Raw genomic sequence first — 27,691 nt, 5'->3', positions numbered from 1 at the left:
GTGGGGACCGAGCGGTGCGGCCCGGTCCTCCCGCGGCCCCGCAATGGTACAGCCCGCGCGTCCCCTCCGCAATGGTTCGTCCCCGCGGCCGCCTTCCCCCCGTCACCGAATGGTTCGCCCCGCCCCCCCCGCCGCCGCAGGCGCGGTGGTTGCGCCCGCTGCCGCCCCGTGACCCGCCAGTGTTTCCACAGCGCTTCCGGGGGCGCGGCGGCCGCGGGGTCCCGGTTGCGAGCGGGCGCCGGGCGGCTCTGGCCGGGATGTGAGCGGGGGCTGCTCCTCGGTGAGTGCCCGGGCCGGGCGGGGCCTGCGCGACGCGGTGGGGGCCGGGCCGGGGGGGCCGGGCCGTGGGAATTGGCGGAGCGGCCGACCCCCGCCCCGGCGGGGAACTGCCCCCGTCGCTCCCTCGGTGTCGCTCCCATAAACAGCAACGACGGCAGCAGGTTTATTGCGTTGTTCTCCGACGGGAGGGCAGCCCCGGCTCGGGCTGGCCCCGGGTGCTCCCCGGGTTCCCTCGGGAGCGTCCCGCGGGATGCAGAAGGGCCGAGCGGGCTCGGGAGCCCCTCGGCTCGGGAGCCATCCAGCTGCCTTTGCTGCGGCAAAGACCCGAATAAATGTACCCAGTGCGTGTATGAATACGGCAAGGGGACTAAACAAAACCCCCAGTGCTTCCGGCGTGTTGTGTTCGCGCCTCTCCCTTTCCCCCGTCCCTTCTCCCTCTTCCCACCCGTTCCCACTGCTGGTGTGCACACACGGCTGTTGGAGGAGTTATCCGCTGTTTCAGCAAGTACAAATCAGGAGCTGCGTGCAAGCTTTTTTTTTTTTTTTTTAATCGTGTATTAGCTTATCGCAAGGCCACGTTTAGTCTTAACTTTGCCTTGAGGGAGCTGTGCCTAAGCTGTGTCACCGGTGCTTTCCCTTGGCTGCCCCACGTTTGGTGACAGTGGGGTGGGTGGGATTTTTGTAGTTTCATTCACTGGTTTTCCTGCAGGTTGTTGCCACGTAGTGTGTTGCTGGTGTGTTTCAGGGGTGTCTGTTGTGTTATTTCCTTTCCCGTAGGGCTGTGCACAGAATATGAAAGTGTGTGAGCTTTTTGTTTGGGTTTTCTTGTTTGTTTGGGTTTGTTGGTTTTTGTTGTGGTTTTTTATTTTCCCACAGTCATTCCCATAAACAGCAGGGGAAGCTGTAGCTAAAGATGGGACTGGTGTGAAAGACTGATGCTGAAAGGGAATTCGCCTTTCCGAAGAGTAAGGGTGACTCTTCCTAAGAAAAGAAGCCTGTTAAGAAAGAGGAGGATGAGCAGAGTTGGGGAGTAGTTAGTTCACAGCTGGAAACAGAGCCAGTAGCTGCAAGGAATTGGAGGCTGGGAATTCCATGCAGCTTGGCTGCTGCTTTGAATACAGAGGTGCAAAATGCTTAGCTGCTCCTCTGGGTAAGATGCTGTACCTTCAAAATGCTTGTGCAAAACCTGTGTGTTGCTTTGTTTGCATTACAAACTCCCTGAAGAGTGCAGTGTCAGCTCCTGGGGAAGCTTTGGTGGGCAGTTTTCATCCTGGAATTCAGGGTGGCTAAATTTAGGGCAGGGCTAGGATGGGTGGCAGATAAGCACTTCCTTACCTACCTCAGGATTAATTTTCTGTGACTTACCTATTAGGTTCTTTGGTGCTTCCACTTAAATTATTGCATAGGCAGTTCTGATTCGTGGTATTTTAGAGTTTTTGTGGGTTTTTTTTTTTGTAATTTAAACAGGGATCTAAATTTAGATTTAGGGAACTTTTTTGAAGCTCCCTATGCATGCTGGATTGGCAGTGCACAACTCTGGGCTGTAGGAGTGTCTTGTTAATCTGAATTATTTCCTTGCCAAGTTGTCTTAATTTACCTTTGGAATGTGGTGATGGCAGATAGTAGTCACACCATAACCAGATTTTTTTTCCAGCTGGGTGCAACAATGATTTTGACAGCTCTTACTTTCTTTTCACTGACTGTAGCATATGAAATTGTAAACAAAGTTAAATGATTTCTGATGTGTGACATTGCTTTTCCGGAGAGAACTGAAGTATTTAGTTGATTGGGGGGAAAAAAAACAAGACCAAGAAAAAACACAACCAAAACCCCTCCTCCCAACAAACCAATAAAGCAGATGTGCCAATGAGAACTGAAAGCCCATATGTTTGAAAATTTAGTAGGCTTAAATAGAGTTATGTGTTCTTTAGAGCATGATGGCTCAGTAGTGGCCCATGTAATTAGATCAGCATTCAAAACTACCCTGTGAGTAAATTCTGTGAGAAACTTTTCTTCACCTGTGAATAATCCTGAGTGTTACCCAAGGAGGTGAAAGTAAATGCCATCTGTAGTAGCTCTTCTATTTCTAAAAAATGTAGAAGCTACCTAACAGTTGGTGGAGGAAGAGATGGGCTGGTGCTAGGAGGGAAAGTGCCTGTGGCTGGGCGAGGCAGTCGCTGTTGCAGAGCTCGGTGGGCTTTGTGTCCGGGGAGGTGGAGCTCCAGGGTCCTTTGCAGGCTGTGCCTCCTCCTGATGGCTGGGGACCTGTGCTTGCCTTCTCGCTGGAACATACTCCAACAACATTAAAATACTGATCTGTGGTAATGCATAACGACTTCAGTTCAAAAAGCTAAATGTTTCCTGAAGTGCTTGTTTGATAAACACTTGTTCTGGAGGAAGCACTTAATCTTCTCTGTTGTTGAAGCCAACAGAAAGCCCTGTTGCTAATAGGGCTTGAAGAAGGTGTTTGTAATTGCTCTTTGACTGTACTACTAAAATGACTTAAGGCATCTCTGTGTAAAAGTGTAATGTGTCTTAGTAGCAAAGCCTGGGCTTGCAGCAAGTCCTGCAGCAGAGCCTGTGCTGCCATAGGGACACAGCACTGTGAGCAAAGCTGGCTGGGCCGTACTGAGCTGAGCCTTGGGGAAGGAAACATAAGGCAGGGGAGAGCACTGGTGCGAGTAAAGTGATCAAACACCTGCCATGCACTCGTTGCTTCTGTGGTTTAATGTTTGTGTAGGGTACCCTAAATGAGAATTTGAAAACAGGGGATGTTAAGGAGGAGGACGGTGACTGCCTTCAGCCAGCCTTGTGTGCAAGCTGTAGTGGACACTGGATAGATACACTGTGCGAGTGGGTGAGGCACCTGCCCAAGGAACTGAAGTGGGGATTACTGAAAGCATCAGTGGTATTGAGTACGAGGGATCTCTGGCCAGATTACCCTGGATCTGTGTTCCATCCTAAATTCCTCTGAACAGACTTACAAAGTGGGATGCAGAAGGGAGGATTGGTGCATGTGAGAGCTGCTATCACCTGAAGTGCTGTATGGGGAGTACTGTACACCGTGGCAGTTTCCAAGTGACCTAGCAGCAAGGGGTTGGGTGCCACAAGGGCACATCCTTCACAGCCCCAAAACTAAAAGCAGGGGTAGTTGCCTAAGTCAAATGGTCTTCAGGGATAACTGGCTGCTTTTTAGCAGTCTAGCCTTTTGTGTTACAGAAGTGCAGAGTTGTTTGCCTTGGAGGAATGACTACTATCCTGTCCTTAACCAAACTTCTTGGTTAACATAATATAAAAATGCTTTCCTTCTATTTTGTATTTGCTAGGTCTGGCTCAGGGGGGTTAGAAAAATTCTGATGTGGTAAATGCTGGAGAAAACAGGGCTTTTGTACAGGAGGGTGAACTCTCTGAAGTATATCATGAATGTGTTTGTGTTTCACAGTGGGAATTTGTTTGAATTGTCTCCCGTAAAAAAACCCAGCAACTGGGAAATGCTGCTTATTGTTCTTAAAAAATAGAAGGAGCCTCTTGTATATAGGTGTATAGTCAACCTTCTTTGTGTAGTTTCCTTCTTTTTTTCTTCAGAGCAGCTGCTCAGTTTGGAAAAGGTTGTTTGTAAAGTAATATTTGTGATGTGCTTAGAAATCTTAAATTCACTTCATCTCTTCATCACTTGGTTTCTCCTTGTCAGTTCCCAGCTAGCCACAAAACAGACTTTTTTTACTGATGGGATTTGAAGACTTGATTGTTTGCTGCAATACCAGATTTTCTTTAACTCAGAGTTTTGCCTCTGAGCAAAGTACAAGCTTGCATTTGCGGCATAAATATGTCAGTTCAGATAATCAAGTCACAAGTGCTGATTTGTTCACCTCTGTGCCTAAAGGATAGCTTTCCATGGGGTAGCAAGGCAAAAATACCACGGGTAGTGGTTTTATTCCACTACAGTGAAGAAATGCATGCTGGAAATGTAGCTAGGTGTGTGTTGGTCAAAACTGTGGCTTGTAGGAATCACTTTTTGAAACAACGGTCTTTCCTGCCCTGTGCTTATTGCTTTGCTTTAAGGAAGACTGGAGACCAGGGAAACCAAGGTAATGGCCATAGTGAAGTAGAGGCTTATCCATGTTTTTTTTTACTTGCTGTGGCTGTGGTTGCCCTCCATCATCCTCAGTGGCTCAGGAGTGCTGTGGCTGGCTGGGTGTGGCAGCGCCAGCTCAACAGGAGCCCGCTCTGTTCCCACAAGGTGTCCGTGGAGGAGCAGCCCAGGTTCTGCACAGCATCCAAGTACACGGGTGGAACACGTGCCTGCCACTGCCCTGCTGGGGGACTGGTGCTGCCAGTCCTTCCCTTTTTGTGGCCTGCCTGTCACGTCACCACAAGTTTTGCATTGCTGTAGCTAACTGAGCTTTTGGGAGGATATTATATAATTGAGTTTCAGCTTGAATAATTCATATATACGCACTGCTGAAACTTGAGAAATTCCGGGTGTTTCTTTGTATTTTTTTCAATTGCATCATGGAGTGACTGGCTTTTGATGAGTCTGTGTATTTTCAGCCAGCAGAAATTGTTTTTAAACAGTCTTTTAGACACTCATGTTAACAGCCACAAATTTAGCTGAAAATGTAAACCTGTCTTTAGGCAAGATTCTTACTGAAGTTAGGCGAAGTCTTTATAGGAACTTAGTTGTGTTGAAGCTCAGTCTTCTTTCTGTTGAGTTTCTTGGGTTTTTTTCGCTGAGCACTGAAGACTCCATTTGTAGTTTGGTCTAGTTTAGTAGAACCTACGTTTTTAAGGCTCTCTGGTGCAAAGCTGTGCTGTGTGGCTTAAAGAGGAAGTGTGCAAAGGTACAGATTAGGAGCACATGAATAAAACATAGTGTTTTTTTCCAAAAAATCTCTTAATATGCAAAATATGTAAGGGAGAGTGGGAGAAGAGCACCTGATTGAAACTTCTTTACCACTCTTATAAAAGAATCCTTTTCTTTTTCATCTTGAGATATGACACCTAGCTTTAAGTGTCTGTTAATTATATATTTTCATTACTTGCTTATAGAAGTTTGCCAGGGGTCTGTCTGCCTTAATGCTTTGTAGCATTATGTGTTAAAAGCTCTGATTTAATTGCCATTATGAATTTGGATCATGCAACATCTCCCAGTATCTGTCAGTTTTACTGCCAGTCTGTGCTGATGCACAGCAATTAATGTGATTGCATTAATATGCACTAAATCAGGTCTTATCTTTTCCATGGAATAATGGTTGTGGGGTCTTCAACTTCTCCATTTCTTGACAGAGCTGTGCGAAGGCCTTTTTTTTTAATAAAGGACCTAAACTATATAATCTTTATTCTTCTTTTCAGTCAGGCAAGATGGAGTATTTTGATTTAAAAAACATATTGTCATCCTGTGAGGCTTTGTTCAATGGGCCTGTGGTTCGTTCAGTTTTGCAGTGAATTGCTGGTCCATGGGATGGTCTTAGTGTTTGTAGGTTTCCTGTTGCTATTTTCAGTGGGGAGTTTTGGTTATATCTTCTGCTGTCATCCAGGAGCCCAAGATAAAGCTGAATCTCTCACCTGCACTGAATTCACAAGCAGCTGCTTTCATCCAGCTCAGCAGGGCTGTGAAACCTCGTGGAGCAATAGCTGCTTGCCTGTGGCCCCCTGTGAGTGGAGGGGGAAGGCTGCTCAGTGGTGCAGGAGAGCCCTGTCCCTTCTCGCACTCAGGTCTCACGGATGCGCCGGACGCTCTGTGCCCGCCTGGTGCCTGCCCTGCCCCGTGCCAGCCTGCCTGCCCTGCTGCTGTAACTGCTGCACTCCCTCCTGCCTCTGCCTCTGCCACCTGCAGGGGCTCCCATGTCCCGCCATGGATGATGACAGCCAGGATGAGCTGATCAACAGGAACGCTGCTCTGGGAAAGGGCAAGAGGCAGTGTCTGGCCCTCCTCAGCGAAACAGGTAAATGGGGCTCTCTGAGTGTGCACCTTTCTGCTTTGAGGTTGTAGAACCTATTGATTTACCCTCAGAGGGCTGGTAAAGATCTATTTGTGACCGTTTGTCACCTCTTTCCCATGACAGTTTTTTCGTTGTGCTTCACTTCATTGCTTGTGTGTGTATCAGACTGCTGGCATGCTTCCCTGGAGTTTCTCCAGATGGGCAGCTTTGATACCACTGCAGAAATGTGGGAGTTCACTTCATCCATAATGGCCTGATAAGGGGCTGTTCTGCTTGTCCATCTGCATCAAATAAGTATTTTTTCTACTCATCTCTTCTGTTCTCTTTTTAAGAAAGCAATGGTGGAAATAGCTGGGATTCAGAAGATGATACTGGTAGTGAAGAGGAAGATAATGACACTGAGGAAGAGGGAGGTGGGGAGGACAAGGAAGAAAGTGAAGATGAAGAAACAGAAGGTAAGGTCTGTTCATGTGCCTTAACGGGCATCTTGTAATAACTGAGAAAGAGCGAGATGAAAGCTGTTCTTCCAGAAACTAACAATGAAATATAAATCCACAGATGCTGCTCTGTCAGGCTGATGCCAAAATCCTACTGTAATAAGCAAACAAATAATAGTGCCCAATTTCTAAGCTTTTAAAGCATTTGCACGTTTGAAGATTATCTGCTGTCTGTCCAAAGCAGTGGACTTGTAGTCAGCAGGAGTGAACTCTGCCCCAGCATGAAGAAGAAAAAAAGTCAAAGTTGCAGCAATGGTTCATGCTTTTTTTTCACTTATGAAAAGCATGTTTGTTAGTTTGCTTTGGCATGGGGCTCTAAAGTGAATACTGTGGTGGGGAGTTCTGGAAATAAATTATTATTGCTGTAATACCTAGGGAGAATGGAAGATGACGTGACTAATTTTTTTTGAAAAAAGAGTGAATGTTATTTGAATTTGTTAATTTTACTGAAAACGTACTCTGGAGATACATGGAGATACATGTACTTCTGAAACTGCTACTCTCAAATTAATATTTGGATAGACAAAAATAGATTTTTATCAGCTCTAAAGCTTGTTGAGAAGGCAAGAGCACAGTTTTCCGAGTTACTAGTTAGACTGATGTAAACACAGACTAAAAAATTGATACCAGGTGCCAAAAAGCTTTATTAATCCATCATTCAGAGTATTGTTTGTTATGTCCAGACAGGAGAATTCAGTAGAAAAGACAAGGGTCCCATTCTTGTTAAAAAAAGCAGCCCAACGACAGCCATCCCCAGTCCTCCCTCAAAGTGAGTTGGGTTTTAGGTACTTTTTGTTGCTTCTTGAAAATACTAGCTTCATTCTCAGGTTTTAGGGAAAGACTAACACATCTTTGTATTTTGTACTAAAAATAAAAATACCTTTCAACAATATGTGCTGGGTGTTTAATTTTGCTCAAAATCAAGCTTCTTTAAGTGGTCTCTAAGGCACTTAGATCCCTTGGCTCAGAAAATCATATTTTACTGGTGAAATCTTTCATTTGCTGTTCTGCAGTAGAGTGTGTTGCTGCTGCTTTTCTTCTGGAATGTCTCTTAAAAAAACAAAAATTGCGTACATGGTAACTTTCTTATAACTTTATTTTTTAACTTCATTGTTCAGTGGTAGCCTAACCTGTCTTAACTGTCTTGTTTAGATAATCTTTTGCTTTTCTGGTGTCTATGCTTTTAATCTCTTGCAAGACTACTTACATTATCAGGCTTTATTTTTCACCAGAGTAATCCATTGCTTTTTAGTGAAGGGATTTAGGAAGCAAGAAAACAGCAAAAATTATTGCCTTAAACTGGGGAGACTGTGCTTGACCCCTGCAGCCCCATAAAATAAGCTTACTTGGCATTTTCTGTGAACTGGACCCCTGTCCTGCCCACCCCCTCTGCCGCCATTGCTGAAGCCCTGCAGCCCATACAAGCTGTTTTTTATCTCTCACTTCTTAAGATTGCGAAGATGATGAGGAGGAGGGAGAAGAGGAGGAAGACTGTGAAGCCACTATGGAAGGAATGGCTGATTCTCTGAAATCAGAGCCACACTTGAACGGAGTGAGCCTCTCCTCTGATGAGGATGGTGAAAACTGCCCCATTTGCCTCAACACATTTAGGGATCAGGCGGTTGGGACTCCTGAGAACTGCTCCCATTACTTCTGCTTGGACTGCATTGTGGAGTGGTCTAAGGTGAGCTGTTCTGTCTGTGATGTCCTGTGGCCTTCTGGTGTGCTCTGCCCTATCCCCTGTGATCATGCTGTTCTGCTATAATGAGAACAAAACACTGTAATATTGCTATTTGCTTTCTTAAGCTTTTTTAAACAGACTTGGGTTACTGCTCTGTTTGGCAGGATTCATGTTTGTAGTTTGGATCTGTTTTTCTTGTACCTATCCTGATTTGTTCTGTTGTCTGCAAGCTGTAAGGTCATAAGCAAGTGTGTTTGTGGGCATCTGCAGTTCTTTTGTTTTTTCAAGTTGAGGTACTAATTTTTCTCTGTGCTTGAATATAGCTGCATATCTGTCTTTATATTTTCTTGAATTCCGTATTGTGACCATTGGATTTGGATCTGTTGTAACCCTGAACATCTAAGCATAGAAAAGATGTAAAAGAATACTGACAATCAGGAGCTTACTGTGAATTCAGTTTTCAGTCAGAGTTCCTTGCCATCTGTCTAGTTGCCATAGTCATAATCCAGGGTGAGAATTACAAAAAAACTTACACTGCATGCAGAAGTAGCAGTGGTGATTAAGTTTTTAAAAAGCAAATGAATCGCTCTTACTGAATATGTTTTTAAACCATTTCTAGTTGCTCATTTGTCCAAAGGAAAGTAAATGCCTTAAAACATGAGCACTATTTCAAGGCAGTGTTGGGAAGAACTTTGTTGCTTTGATAATTGAGTAATAATTAAATTGCTTCAGTAAAAATGCATGTTTAATAGAACATGTTGTTTGTAAACCAGATAAGTCAGTTTTAAGTACTTAAAATGTCAAGATCAATAGCTGTTAAAACGACTACTACATTAATTTAATGCTTATTAGATTAATAATTTAAGATTACTTTTAAAATTTTGAATAAAGTGATGCACTTATTAACTGTATTGGGAATTTTTTGTCCTAGAATGCAAACTCTTGTCCAGTGGATCGAATCCTCTTTAATTACATTAACATTCGGGCACGTTTTGGTGGTAAAATCTTAAAAAAGGTAAGCCTTTACTGTAGCAAACAACCAGCCCATTTGGCACAACATTGTTATTCAAAAGTTTACACTTCTAGGCTCTTTATGTAATGCTTGCTATCTGAACGAATTATTTTTTTCTTATTTTGAATTTGCCTTTTAAGGAGCTGTGACATTTTTTTTTCCTCCTTAACCTTACTTTCTGCAATACTGTGTTGTGGCATCATTTGTGGTGGTAGAAAAAGGGTGTTTTTTGTAACTGCCTGTTTTGTATAATGGACATTTGACTGAAAACTGTTCTGCATTAATAACCCTGTCTGCGTGTGGAAAGTGCCTTGTATTCTTCAAGTGCTGTTATAGGATGAATAGGAATAATCTGGACTCTCCATGATCCCTTCCTTATGTCCTGCTGCCAGCAATGCTGTGTAGCACTTGGGTTTGAAGGGGGAGAGAGGCACAAGGCAGTAGGAGAGCCCTGAAGGGCGCTGGTTGAGTGTGCCAGTCGTTGCTCTCAAAAGAACATTAAAGAGTTGTCACTGCTCTTAATTGATACCAGGAGGCTGTTGGTTTCTCGGGGACATTTAGGGGTTTGAAGCTTTGTTTTCATAAACTGATTGTTTATTATTGTTTGCATTTTAACAGAAGTGAGAGTTAACATTGAGGTAATAGGGGAGGCAGCAGTTTGCTCTCTTCTTTAGTCTCGTTTTTGGCATCTTTTTGTTTGTTTGACTACTTTTGATCTTATGTGTGGATTTTTGTTTTGCCTATTCTTAAAATGCAGTTTTCTACAGTCATTTGTGCCTGACAGTAGACAAGTCAAGTAGATGTTGTCAGGCATTTGATTGTGCCCTAGGTATGCTGAAAGAGCTAAGTGAAGGTTCAGGTGTGTAACAGCCATTTGGGTTCTTTCACTTGTAGATTTTGCTGCAGGTACTATTGTTAGTGTGACGATGGGTTTTAAAAAGTACCATGTTCTGCATAAACTGTGAATCCCTGTTTTATTTAGATTCCTGTTGAGAACACAAAAACTCAGGGCACTGATGGAGAGGATGATCCAACCTTCTGTGAGGTTTGTGGCAGGAGTGACCGCGAGGATCGCCTGCTGCTCTGTGATGGCTGCGACGCAGGGTAAGAGGCTGAAATGAATGGAGCACCTGCATGATTGCATGTGACCAGAGTGTGGTCCACAGGCACTGTCTGGTATGCAGGCTGCCCCTTGCTGCTCTCTTCAGGCTCACCATGTGGCCAGCCATGTATCCATGTGTTCTAGTGCAGACATCCATCCCCATGATGTGATGGATCCTTTCCTGGTCATTTAGCAATGTATGTGTGGAGAGCCCTGCACGCATCAAGGCTACAGGGCACCAGAACAGATGACCACACCTTCAGGTGATGGTGTTTATGCTCATCCATGCAACATCTGGGTGTGTGAAGGGTAGAACCTTACATCTTTTATATCTCCTTGAGGAGAGGATGCATGACGTGTCCCAAGTGACTGGGTATCAGCACTGTGCAGGAGAAGTGCTTAAGATCCACAGTTTTGGGAAATGTTGAGAATTTTCTTTACAGCCACAGCTCTTAAATGATTCTCTTACTCTTGCTTACTACTGTTTCTGCCCCCTCCTTGATTAATAAAATTAATGTTTAAGTAGAGTCGTGAATATACTTGAATACAACTCTGGCCCTGCAGTTTTCTGCTAGAATTTAAAGCCCTTGGGCTGCTTAATCAGTCTTCCAGCTTTGTGAGTTTAAAGGTGTCAGAAGTTACCCACTGAACAGAGAGAGATGCTAGTAATGACTATGTAAAATAACTTTTCAAAAATTACTTCTACCAAGGTAACTAGACATCTGGTAAGTCTAGTTTTTCCTTTGTGTTCTATGTCCATACCCACTGATACCCTGTCCATACACACATATACACTGATTCATCTTCTGGGAAAAAGACAACATCAGGAACAGTAAAGATTGTTGAGGGTATCATCAGAACACTGAGTTTGAAATATTAAGCCAAAACAGTATTTCATTCACGTCTCATATTCAAGTTCTTTCTGAATTTCCATAAACCTGTCTCAACTCAGGATATTGCTTCAGATTTTACTTTGTGATCTCCCTACAGTTACTATAATTTTTTAAATGTATAGTTATTTCTAGTTTGATACTAGGTGTTTGATTTTTGTTTCCTTTTCCTAAAGTAAGTTCTTTATATATGCTTGATCTCTAGAGTTAGCAGTTCCAGAAGCACTTCCTGATAAAAGAACTTGCAGTCTTTACTAGCTCTCGATGGCTGAGATTAACTCTAGAAAAATGTAGAATAGTTGCTTCAAATGCTCATAAGTACAATCACTGTTAACACTGTTGGTTCTGAGGAAGCTGATGATGTTTCCTGGTGCCTGTCTCCCCAGCACCTCTGTACTTCTCTTGCCACCATCAGTTTTGGCTCTGCACATTTCTTGCAGCTTGGGTTCAAATGGCAAGTGATTCACCACACAGTGAGGGGAAAACACTCAGTTTTCTGAGATTTTTCTGAGCCTAAAGTGATGAAAATACCATCTAGAACTGAAGACCCTTGTATAGCTATCAGGTAGCATTGTTTCTCTGCAGATTGGTAGAAGCAGATGCATGAACCATAGTTTCAGGCTTAAGAAAATGAGTCTGCCTTCTGTAGCACTGGATAGAGGTGAAATGCTGTCTTCCCTTGGTAAGGAGCATATTGTTTGATTTTCCTTTTTTTTTCCCTCGAGGTATCACATGGAATGCCTTAATCCTCCTCTGAGTGAAGTCCCTGTAGATGAATGGTTCTGCCCTGCCTGTGCCCCCATGGGTGCCAATGGTGCTGCAGGTAAGGGTTTTGTGGTAGCCACTCGAAGTAAATATTTTTCTCCCAAGTTAGATAATGTGAATCATGTGGTGTTTTGAAGACATGTTTAACCTCCTGGCTTTATCTGTTTCAAGTTGTTTTGATAAGCATTCTCTCTTGAACCTTAAGATTAGACTTGAACTCTTGACTGGTGAGAGGATCTTGTTTAAGAAGATTTTCATCTGCAGTTACAACCTGTGGAACTGCTTCTTGTAAGCATCCTTTAACCTTTCCAAGGCAATCCCAGCACCATAGTGTGACTGCACTGTGTTACATTGGAAAGAATTTATTAGTGTCCTGACCTCAGATTGCCAAGGTAGCAGCAATTTCTGTTACCTAGAAAAGTGTTATACTGTGATAACAGTCTGAAGCAATGGTGTCTGTGCTCTTTTCCTTTCGAGAGGGTAATGGCCGCCTGCGGAGGTGATTGGTTTAAGAAAGAGAATGCTGATTTTTTTTTTTGTCTGAAATTCTTCAAATTATTTCTCCTGTAGAAAGACAAGTAACCTCATCCTGTTCTCGTTGAAGATGCAGATCATGTCAGTGAGGAGGAGGTGGCTGCCCTGATGGCCGATGTTGTCCCCACCACCAGCAGGCTCCGCCCTCACGTGCGGACGCGGGCCATAGCCAGGACTCGGCAGAGCGAGCGCGTCCGCGCCACAGTGAACAGGAACCGCATCACCACGGCGCAGCAAATCCGGGTATCACGGGCACTCTGAGGGGCCTCTGCAAAGCCCTGGGCAAGGGTTACTGAAATAAGCCCCCGTTTCAGTAGCTCTGCTGGCTGTGTTGACTGTCCATAGCACAGTGGTTAGTAGTTGTGGAGCTCTTTTAATCTGAGACGTGCAACATGTGCAAGTGGAGTATGGCACATGACCAACATGCTCTATTTTGAAATGCTGCAGCAGCTTCCTCTCTTAGCCTGCATTTTTATCACCCCCTGGTGTGAGCAACATTTTATTTTTATTCCTAGTGGCTATTAATACAAAGTTTGTGTACCACTTCTGGTTTTTTAGCATGTTTATTTGACAGTTGTTTATTTTCTTCTGTCCTCCTACCTCCTTGCCCATAGCAGTAGAACATGTTGACTGCCTTCAGTCCAATTGAAGAGAAAAAATTTGCATTTTTAAGTTTCTGTGTTTGTGAAAATCAGTCCCTTGTTAGAAGAGGAAAAAAACAGATGTTAGTGTCCTCGATAATGTGGCCACATGAGTTCAAACACATTAACTGTACTAGAGAATCTATGCAGGAGAGTATCCCTAATACACAGGGTCCCTGTCTTACTGTATTAAATATAGTTTGAGATAGCTGCCATGAACTAAGATCCAGCTCGCCTTAAGTTTTTGTCCCATTTTCCCTTGATTTAAGGACTTCCCAGAAGGCTTTAGCAGTTGTTAAATTCATTATGTCCTCCTTAATGGAGATGATCTTATTTGACTGCCAAACCCCCACTGTCTCCAAACCCAGGTGTTTCAATTTTAACTTTAGAAGAGTTAATAAAATAGAAGAAGTTGATGAATTATTTGGATCATTGTTGTTAAGCAATTAAAGCTGAGTAGTCAGGGCTATATGTTGAAAAAAATAAAGAGAGGAAAGTGTTGTTTGAAGTGAAAGGCTCTGCAAGGTAACTGTTATTTTTCTTTCTTTCCCTACTTGTTGTTTTAGAAGTAGTGTGGAGTCATTTCCTGTGGGTGAGAGGGGTGGTGCCTGGGGACTTTACTATTCCATGGTCGTGTAATCCTGGGAACCCAGCACTTCCCATTCAAGAGCTGTTCCTAGCTCCACTTCACAATGTGCAGGGATGGTTACAAACTGTGCCTAGAAAGGCACTGTTGTTTATTGCTTTTGTCTCTGAACAAAAGTGCATCTTATTTTGGCTCATACCTTGAGTTGACTGAAGCATAATTCCACTGTTTGAGGGAGTGTAAGTTGTCCTCCAAGCACAGTGAGAAGTTGGGAGCATGCATGTAACTCTGAAGGAGGCTGAACAACAAGATCCTTAATATGCCAGTCAGTAAATTTAAAAAGTGACATAATTGCTTAACTGGCAGCTTGGTGATGGGAGGGGTTTCCTCATTTGAATCTCAAATCCATTTTATAAGTAAAAGTTGCTGAGCTTTAGGTACCTGTATGGTGTAAGTTCTAATCCTCCCCACAGCACGTGCCGGGGTACCTGATGTCCTCTCTTCTGGATGAAACAATTGAGGCAGTGGTGGCAGGCCTGAACACAGCCATCTACCAGCGTCCTCTAGCACCACGCGCTCCCACCAGGCAGAAGAGGAAAACTGGTAAGGACATCAGGCACCTCAGGGGAGCCTGAATCCTGCAAAGTACATCAGCTGTATGCTGCCACACCTGCACAGCTGTGGAGGTATCCCACGTGCATTTTCTTCTTTCCCTGTACCCTCTCTGCCTAAAAGTGTCATGAAGGTTGTTTTTAACTGAATACTAAGGATGTCACTTTTCCTGCTGTGCTGTTGGTGGCATGCTGTATGTCTCTTTGAGCTGCTTTGTGTGTCATGGGGAGACAAGAAGGGGAGTACAGTGTAAAATACAGTACCAGCACTTAGCCAGGTCATTGGTTTTTGTCCCATCAGGAAGGCGGAAGAAAGCAGGAGGCAAAAAAAGAACTCAGAAGAAATCTGCTGCTGGGAAGAAGAGTTCAGGGGCACAGCTGAAGAGGCGCAAGCGTCTGACAAAGAAGAGAAGGGGGAAAAAGACGAGAGTAAGATCACGTGTGAGTGAGTTTCTGCCAGTCAGTGTCTGCCTTTTTCAGCCCTCTGTAAAAGCACTATAACATGGGGTTCAGCTGGAAGAAATGCCACCTTTCAATGGTAGCAGGCATGTTTCTTTCTGGTGGGAGTCTGTGCAGGATGTGTCCATGGTACTCCAGAAAGATGCTGTATGTGAAAGTAAATAGCAACTTCCAGGCAGGCTTGCTGGCTATGCTGACATATCCTGTTACCTGGACTGTAGGGATCAGATTGTAAAGCATGTCCTGCAGGCTTTGTGTCCTGCCTTGCCATTCAGCTGTAGTGTTTACTTGGTACTGATGCAAGCTCAGTTAAAATTGCCAGCACCTATTCTTTGTAATAGGCTGTGGGTCTTTGTGGCTGTGTTGTTGCAAACCCAGCTTATTAGCTCTAAGAGCTCTCAAAATCCCTTTCAGTTGTGGGTAGTATTCTCTTATAAATTACTCTGCAGAATAGTCTGCACCAGCTTGATTCTTTTTCTCAGCTACTTTAACTAGAGTCTACACCTTAGAGCCAGAACTCCAGCATTTAATAAGGGACCAACAATTTTGAATTGACAATATTAAAGATTTTGAGAAGTTTAATTTATCTGGTCACTTGTATCTGATGCATGCAGTCTGTGTTTGAAGTGACATACAGGCCATAGTTACAAGTTTCATAAATGCTTTTAAACAAACACAGACAATAAATGCACACCACTTGTGCTGCTGATGGTAGAAACCTGATGACTGTACACAGCCTAAGTGAAGAATTTGGGCTGTAAACACAAATTTACCTGCCCTAACATAAAAATAACCCAATCTCTTTGTCTATGCAGGGAAAAAATGAGGTTACTACTCGCTCCCGTATTGCAAGAACCCTTGGTCTCAGTAAGCCTGTGCGTGGGGCCTCACTTCCTTCCATGTACAAACCAACTGAGCCCTCACTGGGGCTGATGAGAGCAGATATTGGTGCAGCTTCTCTCTCTGTGTTTGGAGATCCATATGAGTTGGATCCTTATGAAAGGTGAGATACCTGGATTGTGATCAGGGACCTGGTAATTAAACAGCTGTTGGGTTGTTTGTGCACACAGCTCCATGCAGAGTGTGAATCTCACATCTGAAGGCAGCTTTGGGTATACAGCCCATGGTAACACATAATGGCCTGTTCTTTCTTTCCTTCTGGGCTGAGTTACTAAACTTGTAAGGAATCAGCCTCCTCTAAAGTGTTTTTCTGAAAAGCCTCCTGAAAACTTTCAGTAAGATCTATGGGGTTCTTGAAAGGTTAGAATCTGAAGGAGTCTGGTGCTAATCCGTTGCTTTTTATTTATTTAAAGTGAAGACAGCTGACCTATTTTGTATACAGTAAACACAAAATTAAATGGACCACTGGAATCCTCCATGTTTCTCCTTTTCTTATCTTCACTTTTCCAGACACTTCAAATTCAGGAGACATCCTACTATGCCATAATTCATGTCACTCATAAACTTTGAATTTTTGGGGAGAGGGCATCTGAAATTATTGTTGGTAAAATTTAGTTTTCCATTGAATACTTCTTTTTGATCCTTTCATAAAAGAAAATTGTCCATTTAACATTTTAGATAGGAAAATATACACTTTAGTCTCTGCTGTTTGAATCAAGCTGTTCTGTTTAGGCAGAACAGAAAATAAGTATATTGCACAAATATTTTTTAATATATCATGATAAAACATATGATACTCTCTAACTGTATCTGTCGTAGCGGTATCATCTCTTAGATGTGAAAAACATTTCAGACAATTTCAGGGTTCATGTTTTATCACAGTAATGAAGAGGTTCCAGCAAATCCAGATTCACCAGTGAGTGCCAAAAGGAGAGTTCTCTCCCAGTCAGCACTGAGGTCTCACCGTCCTGTAGCTAGACCCGTTTCTGTGGGACTTCCCAGGTAAAAGCCCATTCCTATTTTATTATTCTTAGTTGTCTAATGACCCTAACAGAAGAATAAACCTAGTGATCCTCTTTGTTTAACCCTTTTCTTACCCTGTCTTCTAAAAAGTGCATGTGTGTACATGCATGCCTGCACAATTTATTATAGATAAATTTATTTATTATAGATAAATAACCACATCAATTTGTGCAAGAATTCTTTTTATTTTGAACACATACACTCTTTCATCATACCTTTAACATTTCTGTTGAAATTTAAAATTCATATTTCCACCCTAATCCAACACTTCTTACTGTGTGTTTTGTGACTATTTATTAATCCCATTAGTATGTTTTAAATTCCAGTATCATTAACCTTTAAAAAACCACTTGCTTCTTTGAGAGGGCTGGGGAATCCAGTTGCATATCCTGAGGAGGTGAGGGCTGTACCCACCTCGCCCAGTTCTGCTGTTTGTTGGAGCTCAGAAAATTGAGGAGAAGCTTGCTTTGATCCTGCAGTTTAACAGTGGCTTTGCTGTGTGTTGCCAGGGAGCCCTGGCTGCCCCCCACTGGCAGCCACAGTGAATTTTCAGGGCTGAGGGGTAGGACACAGGGAATTGGGAGCATGATGAGAAGAAAAGGGATGAGGATAGTCACTGCGGCAGGTACCAGTAGAGTCACAGAAAACTGCAAGGCTGAGTGAGCTGAAGAGAAATTAAGGGAGCTCAGCTTAAGTGGTTAAAGGTGTGAAAGGGTTACATAGCTGCCCTCTAATGCATCTCACTTACAGTGAAGGTTGGTTTCTCAGGATTAAGGTAGTCTGTTTCTGTGATAACTTATTTTCAGTCCTGAAGGGAGCCTTTCAAGAAGCTTTCCATGTCCTCAGAGTTATTTGAGCAGCATATTGATTAGAAGATAGAACTCTTTCACTGATACTCAGCTCTTCTAAAGGCTCCATTGGTCTGGGCTACACTGAGTTTCCTGGTCTGGCCTCAGCAGCTTATTCATTTAGTGTTCCCATTTTGCCTCTCTGTTATATGTTATTACAGGTGTTTGGTGTACATTATTTTAATAAAGTTTGCTTTGTTGTCATACAGAAATGAAATTTAGCTCCCTCAAAGAGCTGGGTCCCTTTGGAAGTTTTTTAGCAAACTCAAACAAAACAACTCCCCAAATCCCATCAACACAAAAGCAAAGAGAGAAAAGCTGAAATACCAGAAACACCTTATCAGTCCATATTTCAAGAACTGACAACTTAAACCATCTTCATAAGATTGAGCAAAGCACAAAGGAGAGTGTTTGTGCTGTCCCATGTGTGGGAGCATTGCACTTGGGTTTCAGTGTAATTTCTCTATGCCATGCTCTTAGCTACCCCCCCAGTGGCACCTTGTGGTTAAACACTGGTTCAAGCTCTGTCCTTTTTTTTTAGTTCTAAGTGTAGGCCTGAGGAATACATTTGTGTTTGTGATTTAGTGGGGGCAAGAGAGGCAGCTAGGATAGAAATAGCTCTGAAGTGGTAATCAGTGCTTTAAACTCCAAAAATGCATTTTAAATGCACTGGAAAGTTAGTCTTGATATACAACACAGTGAGCACCAGCATTTGCTAACCAAAAGTCTCAGATATGATTACTTTCTTATCTTGTGTTATTCCTGTGGGAAGTCAGTAAAAGCTTCACCTTCTGTTTGTCAGAGAAAGATGGGGACTGAATGACTCTAGTGAAGCCAAAACTACAAGTGAACTTCCCTGGCTGATCTCTGTTTATGCCCTTGACTTTGGTTTCTTTTTAATGTAATGTGTGTGTATAGAACAAGTGCTGTAAGGGTAAAGGAAATGTACCCCCTCTGAAATATGCAGAAGCAGCGTGCCTGCCTTGAGTCCTGATCAAGAAGCAGAAGCTGCTCCTGTGCCTGATCTGTTGGGAAGTATCCTGTCTGGACAGAGCCTTCTCATGATGAGCAGTTCAGATGTGGTCATCAACAGAGATGGTTCACTGACAGCAAAGAAGGAAGGTAAGGACTTGGCACGTCATAGTGCTATTTGCCTCATTGTTTCATCCATATCTGCCCTGATCCTATAGGCTGCATAGCTTTAAGCTTAGGGATGCTCTTACTGAGCCTTGGAATATGGAGGATATATTCAGTAGCTGCCAGCAATAATCTGTTTTATAAGATGGATGTTCTGAAATAGTGTTGCGGGTCTGTGTTTAAATGAGACCTGAGATGATACTGGAGGATTTTATTTTAATGCATGGTTTTCTTCTTTCAAAAGAGCTGCGCAGTGATTCCATGCTTTGCTTTGTTATAAAAAATGTAGGACTGGATAGACCAGAGTTATCTTAGGACCCAGATTTTCTGGCTTGTGTCATGCACTGCTGCCATGCCTGTGATCTGTACTTCAGTTTGAAGAGCAGGATGAAGGACCTTAGCAAGAAATTTCTTTGCAAAAGTAGAGTTCTAAATATGTGCTATCGTCTCCAGCTGTGTCTTCCCTTGGCATGGCATTGCTAGAAAAGAATCTGTTCAAATTGAAACTTAGAGCTTTATTCTTAAAATAAGTACCTCTAACATCCTCTCTTATAGTCATTTCTGTCAATCAGCAGCTGCAGGATAATAAGCACTAATCAGGTGATATCTACAGAACAGAATCATTTTTTTCCTAAACATTAGTGTTTGCCTCAAATATGTGGTGTCTGGCACTAAACTGTGAGTATCTGACCGAAAGAACTGTTGGACTTCCTTATTACTGTGTGGCATGTCTGCAAACCACAGTGGAACTTAAAATAATTAGCTTAGTACTTCTGTTAACATTGGCAGAAAATGTCTGGATATGTCCTGAAAAGCTGAATTGTCTGTTTGTGTGCCATAGCTCCATTTCACAGAAAATCAGCCAGTGACTGCAGAGTGGAGGATGGTTCAGGGCATAACAGCCCCCCAAGTGCAGCGCTTTCAGGGACCACAGCAAGCAGCTCCATGGCCAGACCTTCCATCTCCTCGGGACTGGGTACTCGCTCCACACCCTTGTTCTCATCACCCTCACTGAGCAGGAGCGAGTCTGCAGCAAGCCCTGCACAGACTGCACCGGAAAAGGCAGCTGTAAAATCAGAATATTCAATGACACCCAGGTCTGTTCAGACTCAGAATACAGCGACTTTGAGCAGGCATGGCTCAAAGTTAGATGAAATACCCAGATTTAATGGAAAATCTAAAAACTTTGTACCAACTGATTCGTCTTCAAAGCCCCTGAGCTGTAACTTGAATTCTGGCTCAAAAGCTGTAACTGTGAGGCAGCCAGTAAAACCACCTTCCCAGAGAATTGACATCTTTGAGCTTCCCAGGATACCAAAGATTAAAAAAGAAACCAGCAGCAAGCAGGTGGAGCCAGAACCTGCAGGAAGCCAAAGCTGTAATATCCCCAGCTCCTGTATAACCCAGCTGACTGGCAAGGAGAGCACTAATCAGCCAGGAAAGGGTAGCAGGGTTGAAAGTCAGAAGTCAAATTCCAAGGAACCACAGCAACAGGCACATCCAAGCAGGGTGTCTTCCTCCCCCCATTCCAGCGGCTCTAGCAGTTCATTGCTGCTGGGCACTTCGAGGGGCAAAGGCTCAGGCTCTTTTGAGAGTTTTAAAATCAATATTCCTGGGAACACACGACATCCCAGCAAGCTGTCTAACCCAGGATTTTGTAATACCTTCCGCCCTGTGGACGATGAAGCACAGCGGAAGGAGAGTCCTTCACCACTTTTCTCAGTAAAGAAAAAGCAGGTCAAAAGTGAAATCTATGATCCCTTTGAGCCAACAGGATCGGACTCGAGTTCAGCAAACAGCAGTCCTGAAAGGCTTGGCTCAGGGATCCCACTAACTAATATCACCAGGACTATTTCCATTGAAAATCCCAAAGTTCAAACATTTCAAACTGTCCGTCGTTTCACCCCTTACAGGGTAGAAAATATATTTGGATCTGGGACTGACTCTGACGTGCCATCTGGTAACACAGAGTCTCGTGATGAGGTGACAGTGGCAAGCAGGATTGTAGAACAGATCTCTGATACAGAGGAACGAGATAATGTGGATGAGGAAGATGTCCTGAGCAGTCCTTGCACTTCATCTGCTGTTAAGGAAATTTCTAATACAAAGTGTTTAAAGGAGGAAAGCAGAGAAGGACCCAATGTCTTCTTCAATGCTGAGGAATTGATTAGACCTAATATTAATGTGAAAATAGAACCAGATAGTCCCTCAAAGAGTGATGAGCAGCAGAAAGTCCAAAAGGTAGAACAAGCAGAGAGGCGATCACGTTCTAGATCCTGTTCAAACTCCAGCTCCCGAAGCAAGAAGAAGATGAAAAGGAAAAAAGCACTTGTCAAAGAGCATAAGAGATCACGTTCAGAGTCAAGAGACAGAGCACACTCAAGGGACCGAAGCTCCAGATCTACCTCTTGGTCAGGTGGGGAAGAGCACAGCAAAACACACACATTAAAATCCAAGAGCAGGAGGTCTTCTACTGACCGTTCTAGCAGTCACGAACGATCAAAAAAAAAGAAAACGAAGGATAAAACCAAGGATAAAAAGGCAAAAACTTCTTGTTCTAGGGACAGAAGGAAATCTAGGTCACGTTCGGGTAGTCCTGGAAGTACTTCTGATTTTTATGAAAATAGGAAAAAGAAAAGACGCTCTCGCTCGAGATCAAGGCGGAGGGACCGCTCCCGGTCTAACAGCGCTGAGAGGACTAAAAGGCGGAAGCACAGGAGGGACAAAAGCTATGAGAGGTATGATAAAGAAAGTAGTTTGAAGTCAAGGGACAGAAAGAGATCAAGATCCAGATCTCGGGAGAGGAGAAAGTGGAGGTCTCGGTCTCGGTCTGCGTCTCGATCATGGGAGCACAAAAGCAGCAAATCGAAGGAAAAAAGAGTGCGATCCCGATCACGTTCCAAAGAAAGGAAACACAGATCAAAAGAGACCTTGCTTTCTCCTGCACCAGAAAAGGATCAAAAACCTCCAGCTGAAAATGTGACCAGGTGTCTGGAGCCACCCCATTCTCTGAAACAAGAGCCGAAAGAGGAGCTAGTACTAGAAGGGCTTTCCATAACCATCCAACCAAATGTCAAACTTGAGGAAATACAGACGGAGACCCCAGTTCAGCTGAGAGAGGTCCAAGAAACTATAAAGGCAGAGCCCATCTGTCAGGAAGTGAGCAGTGAAACTGCATTCCCTGCACCAGAGATCACAAACATTTGTGCCCCAATTGGCGATGTGGATTCTTTTGCTGAAACAGACTTAATGAATAGTACCGATGCAGCAGTGCTTGGTAGCTGTAGCAATACAAACCTAGAGATTACGGTTAAAATAGAAAATACTGCGTTATGTCCATCTCTGATGGAGCAACCCCCAAAGAAGGAAGTTATCATGCATGTTCCAGCTGAGGCTGCACCGATTCAAAGCTCATCCAAAAGCAAAGTTGCAGATTGTGTGAGGGAGGTTAAGGAGGAGTGCCTTGTCTCAAATGAAAATACAAGTGGTTTCATTAAGCCTGAACTGGAAGTGGTACCTCAGGGTCCTGCCTTGAAATCAAAAGCACCAGTGAAAAGAGTTACCTGGAATCTTCAAGAGGAGGAAAGTGGCACGTTGTCTGCTGGAAAAGCTCCAAGTAAGTTTCTTTTGGAAAACAGCAGTTGAAACAGGCTGTATAAGGCTTAGGGTTTTGGTGCCTGGCCAGAAGTGGTTGTAGTGTAAGAGCTCTGTCATCTGAGCTGGGATGATGCTGTGGTTTGCAATCCTGAGAGCTGGCATTTTGCACTGGTTGAAATCACGAGGTGAGTTGTGTTAATGAATTGGAGAGGACGTGCTGTCAGCACAGCTCAGCCAGTGGCAGCTTGTTCGCTCGTGAAGCGTGTGCAACAGCCCCATCTCTGAGCTGGCAGCCCATGTCCCACCTTTCTGCACTTAACTAGAATGCTTGCTTTGCCTTCAGACTCTATAAATGTTTCTCAAAGCCAAGGAGTATGACAGGTCTCTGTAGCTCACTCCTGTGAATGCTGCTAAACCAAAGCTGTCAGAAACAGTTTGGCTTGGGAACCTGTGCTGTTTGTGTTGACAGAGTTGCTTGTGTTTTCTTGTTGGTTACTCTCAACAGAGAACCCAGCAGAAAGCAATTGCTGAAGGGGATGAGAAGTTCTCTGTTATCAGAAGCTTTAAAGTACAAATGCTAAAAAAATCCTTTTGTTGTTAGTTTTGTTGTTAGATGCTTTTTATTTTAATTCTTAAAATAGAATTGGGTTTGAATCTTTGACCAATTATTTTGTTCTTTGTTAAGATGTTTTCTTTTCCTTGGGATATCTAGGGATGCCATTTTACAAACTGCAGCGAGCAAAAGAAGGGGCCTGGAAAGCAGAGGACTTGAACCAAACGTTAAATCAGGTGCAGTTAAATGAGCCTCCTCCAACCAATTATATGATTCCCGAGCCTATGTTTCCTGATCTAGATTCCTCTCAGGTTGGTTCCTATTCCAGCACCCACATGTCATGGAAGACATCCCATCTCATCTGTGCCCTCGTTGTGCAACACTCTCCTCTCATGGCAGTGTGCCTTCCTCTGTGTGTGGTACATTTCATGTAGCCTCTACACCTCAGCAATCTTCCTATCATTTAATCTCTCAGGTGCTCCTTACAGTTGAAGAAATGTATCATCTTTTAATTCTGCTCTGTACCTGCAGCTTCTGCTTTCAGCACTAGCTTGCAGAAGGACAGTGCTGCCTGAGAAACTGAGCTTCTTCCTGAGTGTGATGAGGCCGTAAATGTTGGCTTGGTAGCCTTGGTCTGAGCCATCAGTCTGTGCTGTCCACCAGCTAAAAGGGGACTGGGGCTGCTGGTAGCTGGTGGTGGATAAAGGTGCTCTGAAGACCCTGCTGTGATGCTGTGTGTTGTCAGCACAGGCCTTTACAGAGAGATGTCTGTTCCACAGGTGTACTGCCAGAACATCCCTCTGGCACCAGCCCTGCCCTCCAGCCTGCCCCCCTACGCCCCGGTGAGCCAGCCCACGGTTCAGTTCATCATGCAGGGCAGTCTTCCAGCTCTGGGCTGCGTGGCAGGACAGAGCCTCACCCCAGAGCCAGGCAGCCTGGCTACGGCATCTGAGCCAGGAATCCAAGCTGCTTCTGTTGGAAGTGCAGAGGAGAAGATCAAAGCACCCAGACCTCCAGTGGATAAAACAAAAAACGAGGAGGTGAGTGAATGCATAAAACTAATGAGCTGTTTATTTGAACTTTTTCATTTGGGAGATTTTTTGGCTTTCCATACTGTATGTTCCCAGCCCTGCTGGTTTTGGTGACTGACTGTGCTAACCGAAGAGCAGCAGGCAATCCTCTCTTTGAATTCATTTGGGAGTTATTTCATTTGAGGGTTCTGCTTTCTATTGGTTCATCTCAATAGGACAGAGAGGGATTAAAACATCTGAAATACTTTCTTAAAGTTCTGAAACTTTCTTATGTGAATATTTGGAGGGGACTTTCCAGAAACCACAATGTCCAAGTTTCTCTAAACACTTGGTTTTCTCGTTTCCCCTCCAGCTTTGAAATTAATGTCCATTCTCATAATAGTCCTATAAAGAGGTAGGGCTGTATTTTGTTCCTTATCAGCACTGAAAATGCAAAGACGGTAAAACAGTTTGGAGATCTTTCAGTGCAAGTCCCTTGCTGCTGAGTTTTAAGTTTGCTGTACAGACCATCTGCTCTAGGCACAGCGGATGCTAACACAAGAATGAAAACAACTTAGGCTGTTATTTTGCTTCATACCAGAAAACCAAATAGTAGGATGCATTTCACTCTGAGCCTCCAACTTGCTCAATTATGAGCAAGTTTTTATAAACTTGTTTTGGTGGCACCTGTAATCATTACTTCATAGGCAACTCTGCAATTTTCACATTGTCTTTAGAGTTATCTGAAGCCTTATATTCACAGTTGTGGTTTGCTGCTTTTAGAATCTGATGCCTTTGGTTGGATGTATGTTTAATTTAGAGCTTTTGGAAGGAAGGGAGGAGACCAAAAACAGGAAGTCCACATTGTAGTCACTTGCTTAAAACACATTCTTTAAGATACAGAATAAATGTTACATAAAGCAAAGGCTCCTCATAGCACAAACTGGTATTTGTTTCAAGACAGTAATTGACAGTAAAGGAAATCACTTTGAGGTGGTGATCACTTTGGGTTGTTAAAATTGTGAAATGAGAATTCTTGTTGTTTGAGCGTTTCTAAGAAAAACAGATTCAGAAACCATTCCCAAGACAGCACAAGGTAATGAAGTTCTCTTTCCTGTGCAGTACATGAAGAAGCTTCACATGCAAGAAAGGGCTGTGGAAGAAGTGAAACTTGCCATCAAACCTTTTTACCAGAAGAGGGAGATTACAAAGGAGGAGTACAAGAGCATCCTTCGGAAAGCAGTGCAAAAGGTGAGGGCCCAGTGAAAGGAAGTGGAGAGGAGGAGCTGGGCAGGACATTACATACGTGGCAGTACTTCAGATTGCACTTGCCGTTTCAGCAATTCCATGCCATAACTGGGCTAGCAGATCTTTGGACCCTGACTCATACTCTGCACTCCTGTGGTAAAGCAGTAGTTCCTTTAAGCCAGACTCTTTGGTGCCATTGATGAGAGCTGTCAGTCTGTTCCTTTTATGAGGTCATGTTTTCAGTGGATAAGAACATTGCTAAGCTTCAGTTGCATGAGCTGAAATGTTACATGTTATCTGCCCTGGGTGAGAATGGTCAAATCCCCCTCACTAGAACCTTCAGCCAGAATTCTAACTGTTTCTGATAAAGTGAGAAAATGCTTTGTGCAATAGGTCCTTGAGCATCTGTGGTGTCCCTGAACCTTGAAAGAGGGTCTTGCAATTTTGCTGAGACTAGCTTTTGTCTCAAATCTTAGTGCTGAGTAGATCATGGCTACAAAAGATGCAGTCAGTGGTCAAGGCAGTTAATTGATACCTTAGAGAACTGTAATTTCTCCCTGCTCTGCATTCTTGCTGTCTATGAGAAATTCCATCATAAATAAAAATCCCCAAGGTAATGGCTGCAATTTCACATCTTCTGTGTGACCCATATGTTTGTGAAAGAGCTGAGCAGTGCCAATTGCTACTGAAGTTATTCTGAACTCCTCCCTGAAAGGAGATAAAGTAACTTCTGTAGGGTCTATTCTTTCTTCCCTGTCTCAAAATGTGTTCTCAAAACTGACATTCTTTTAATCTGAGCATTGCTTCTTCAAAAACATCCCAAAACTGGGATATCAACACTTCCTTGGTTACCACATGTTGTGTAAAACTGGATGGATGGGTGGAAAAGCCTGTAGTAAAAATGAGTCTTTTTGCTTTGACATGCCTCTGCCTTCAGTTGGTGCTCTGTAGATAAACTATGGGCCATTCCTGAAATGCTTGAAGGACATACTGCTCTTGTCTTTGTTTTCTGCTTTGTGTACCCTGCTGTGAACCTTGGGGGTCTGTGCAGGAATTGGCTCCCCTGGGCAGCTTAGGGCCTCTCTGCCACTTGCCTGAGCTGTCATTAACCAAGTGCCCTTTCTGATCCCCTGCAGATCTGCCACAGCAAAAGTGGAGAGATCAACCCTATGAAGGTGGCTAACCTGGTGAAGGCATATGTGGAAAAATACAAACATATGAGGAAACATAAGAAAACTGATGGTGAAGACACACGTGAAGTGGAAAACTGAGAGCAAGCCACAGCCAGCATGACTTGGACTGAACTTGTCCTAGCTGTGGACACTATGGGAATAACAGACCTGCAGTTGCATCCTATTGCAAGCAGAGTGCACAGAAACAAGATGATAATAGACTTTATCTATGGAACCTTCTCTTGAATTGTTTCCATATGGGAATGAATTTAGGATTTTTTTGGATTACCTACAGCTGTAGAACTAAATAACAATCAAATGCCTCAGACCAGCAGAGTAATTCGAGGGGAAACACAGAAGAGATTCATGTTTGGAACTCCCGGATTGCTGCAGTTTTCAGGGTTACTTGATCACATTTTTGGGCTGTGCATTTGTCTTGCTAAAGTTTGAAACTGGACACCACTTTTCATACAGTATATTGAGAGCTGTATACTGTTTCCCTTGTGTTTATTTATCAAAATATGGATTGTCTTTAGAAATTTCTGATTTAATACTTGAAATGTTGTATTTTTAGCCTGTTGGATGGTGAGCGAAGCTTTACTCGCTCTGGCATTTGGGGATTGCAGAAATGACCTAACCTTTATAAACTGACTTCAGAAACACTGCTCAAGCTGTGGTGTTTATTTACATTCTCTTGGAAGTACCTTGTTAGTGAAAAAAAATTAATTTTGGGGTGGGAGATTGTGTTGCACTTGTGTAAATAACGCACTGATGGCTGGTTTTGTGTCTGCCTTTCAGGAAAAGCAAAACAAAAAACAAGCATTGTCAATTTTCCGTAACAAGCCCGAAGGATAAGGTTGAACTGATGTACAAAGCAGAAATGTGACAGAGTTTATAAAGTTATTTTGAATGGTTTTTGTCCTGTAGCAGGTGTCATTTGTCTTGCATTTGCCTTTTGGCCTGGCTGTTGCCTGTAAACCTGCAGGCGTGGCTCTTGCATAAGGAACACTGTGTTTGTGGAAGAGAATTGCAGTTGGATTAGTAATTGTCCCTCCTCCTCTGCAGGAGAACTGCAGATTCCTATCAAGAATCAAAGGATTCCAGCACACATTCTGACTTCATCTCAATGGCTTTAGCAGAGCTCCTTGCCTGCAGGTACTGCAGAGCAGCAGGTCTTTTAAGTGACCATCTGAAATACAGATGG

At 43.4% G+C, this 27,691-nt stretch overlaps 1 protein-coding gene across 2 annotated transcripts; it reads left to right on the top strand.

Annotated features, from left to right (window-relative positions):
* The first annotated feature begins 151 nt into the window (after positions 1-151).
* On the top strand, positions 152-27,402 carry PHRF1 (PHD and ring finger domains 1). 2 transcript variants are annotated; one of them, XM_030949623.1, is made up of 18 exons: positions 152-280; positions 5,995-6,224; positions 6,554-6,676; positions 8,170-8,402; positions 9,331-9,414; positions 10,394-10,515; positions 12,129-12,226; positions 12,773-12,945; positions 14,403-14,532; positions 14,842-14,969; positions 15,815-16,002; positions 16,782-16,901; positions 18,738-18,892; positions 19,749-22,523; positions 23,217-23,293; positions 23,837-24,097; positions 25,190-25,318; positions 26,452-27,402. In XM_030949623.1, the coding sequence occupies exons 2-18, from the start codon at positions 6,134-6,136 to the stop codon at positions 26,584-26,586; spliced, it is 5,022 nt and encodes a 1,673-aa protein (XP_030805483.1). In that variant the 5' UTR covers positions 152-280; positions 5,995-6,133; the 3' UTR covers positions 26,587-27,402. The 2 variants fall into 2 exon arrangements, with proteins under 2 accessions (XP_030805483.1, XP_030805482.1); XM_030949622.1 differs by having other exon boundaries at positions 14,842-14,981.
* Positions 27,403-27,691: the final 289 nt, after the last annotated feature.

This window comes from Camarhynchus parvulus, chromosome 5, assembly GCF_901933205.1.
Source record: "Camarhynchus parvulus chromosome 5, STF_HiC, whole genome shotgun sequence".
NCBI lineage: Eukaryota > Metazoa > Chordata > Aves > Passeriformes > Thraupidae > Camarhynchus > Camarhynchus parvulus.
Note: the sequence above shows the minus strand (reverse complement) of the source record. Positions and strands in the feature narration are given on the sequence as shown.

Coding starts and splice junctions, on each gene's coding strand:
- PHRF1 (XM_030949622.1), top strand. CDS start 6,134: ATGGATGATGACAGCCAGGATGAGCTGATCAACAGGAACGCTGCTCTG. Junction 12,946..14,402: donor CCACGGCGCAGCAAATCCGG/GTATCACGGGCA, acceptor TCCTCCCCACAG/CACGTGCCGGGGTACCTGAT. Junction 18,893..19,748: donor ACTGACAGCAAAGAAGGAAG/GTAAGGACTTGG, acceptor TGTGTGCCATAG/CTCCATTTCACAGAAAATCA.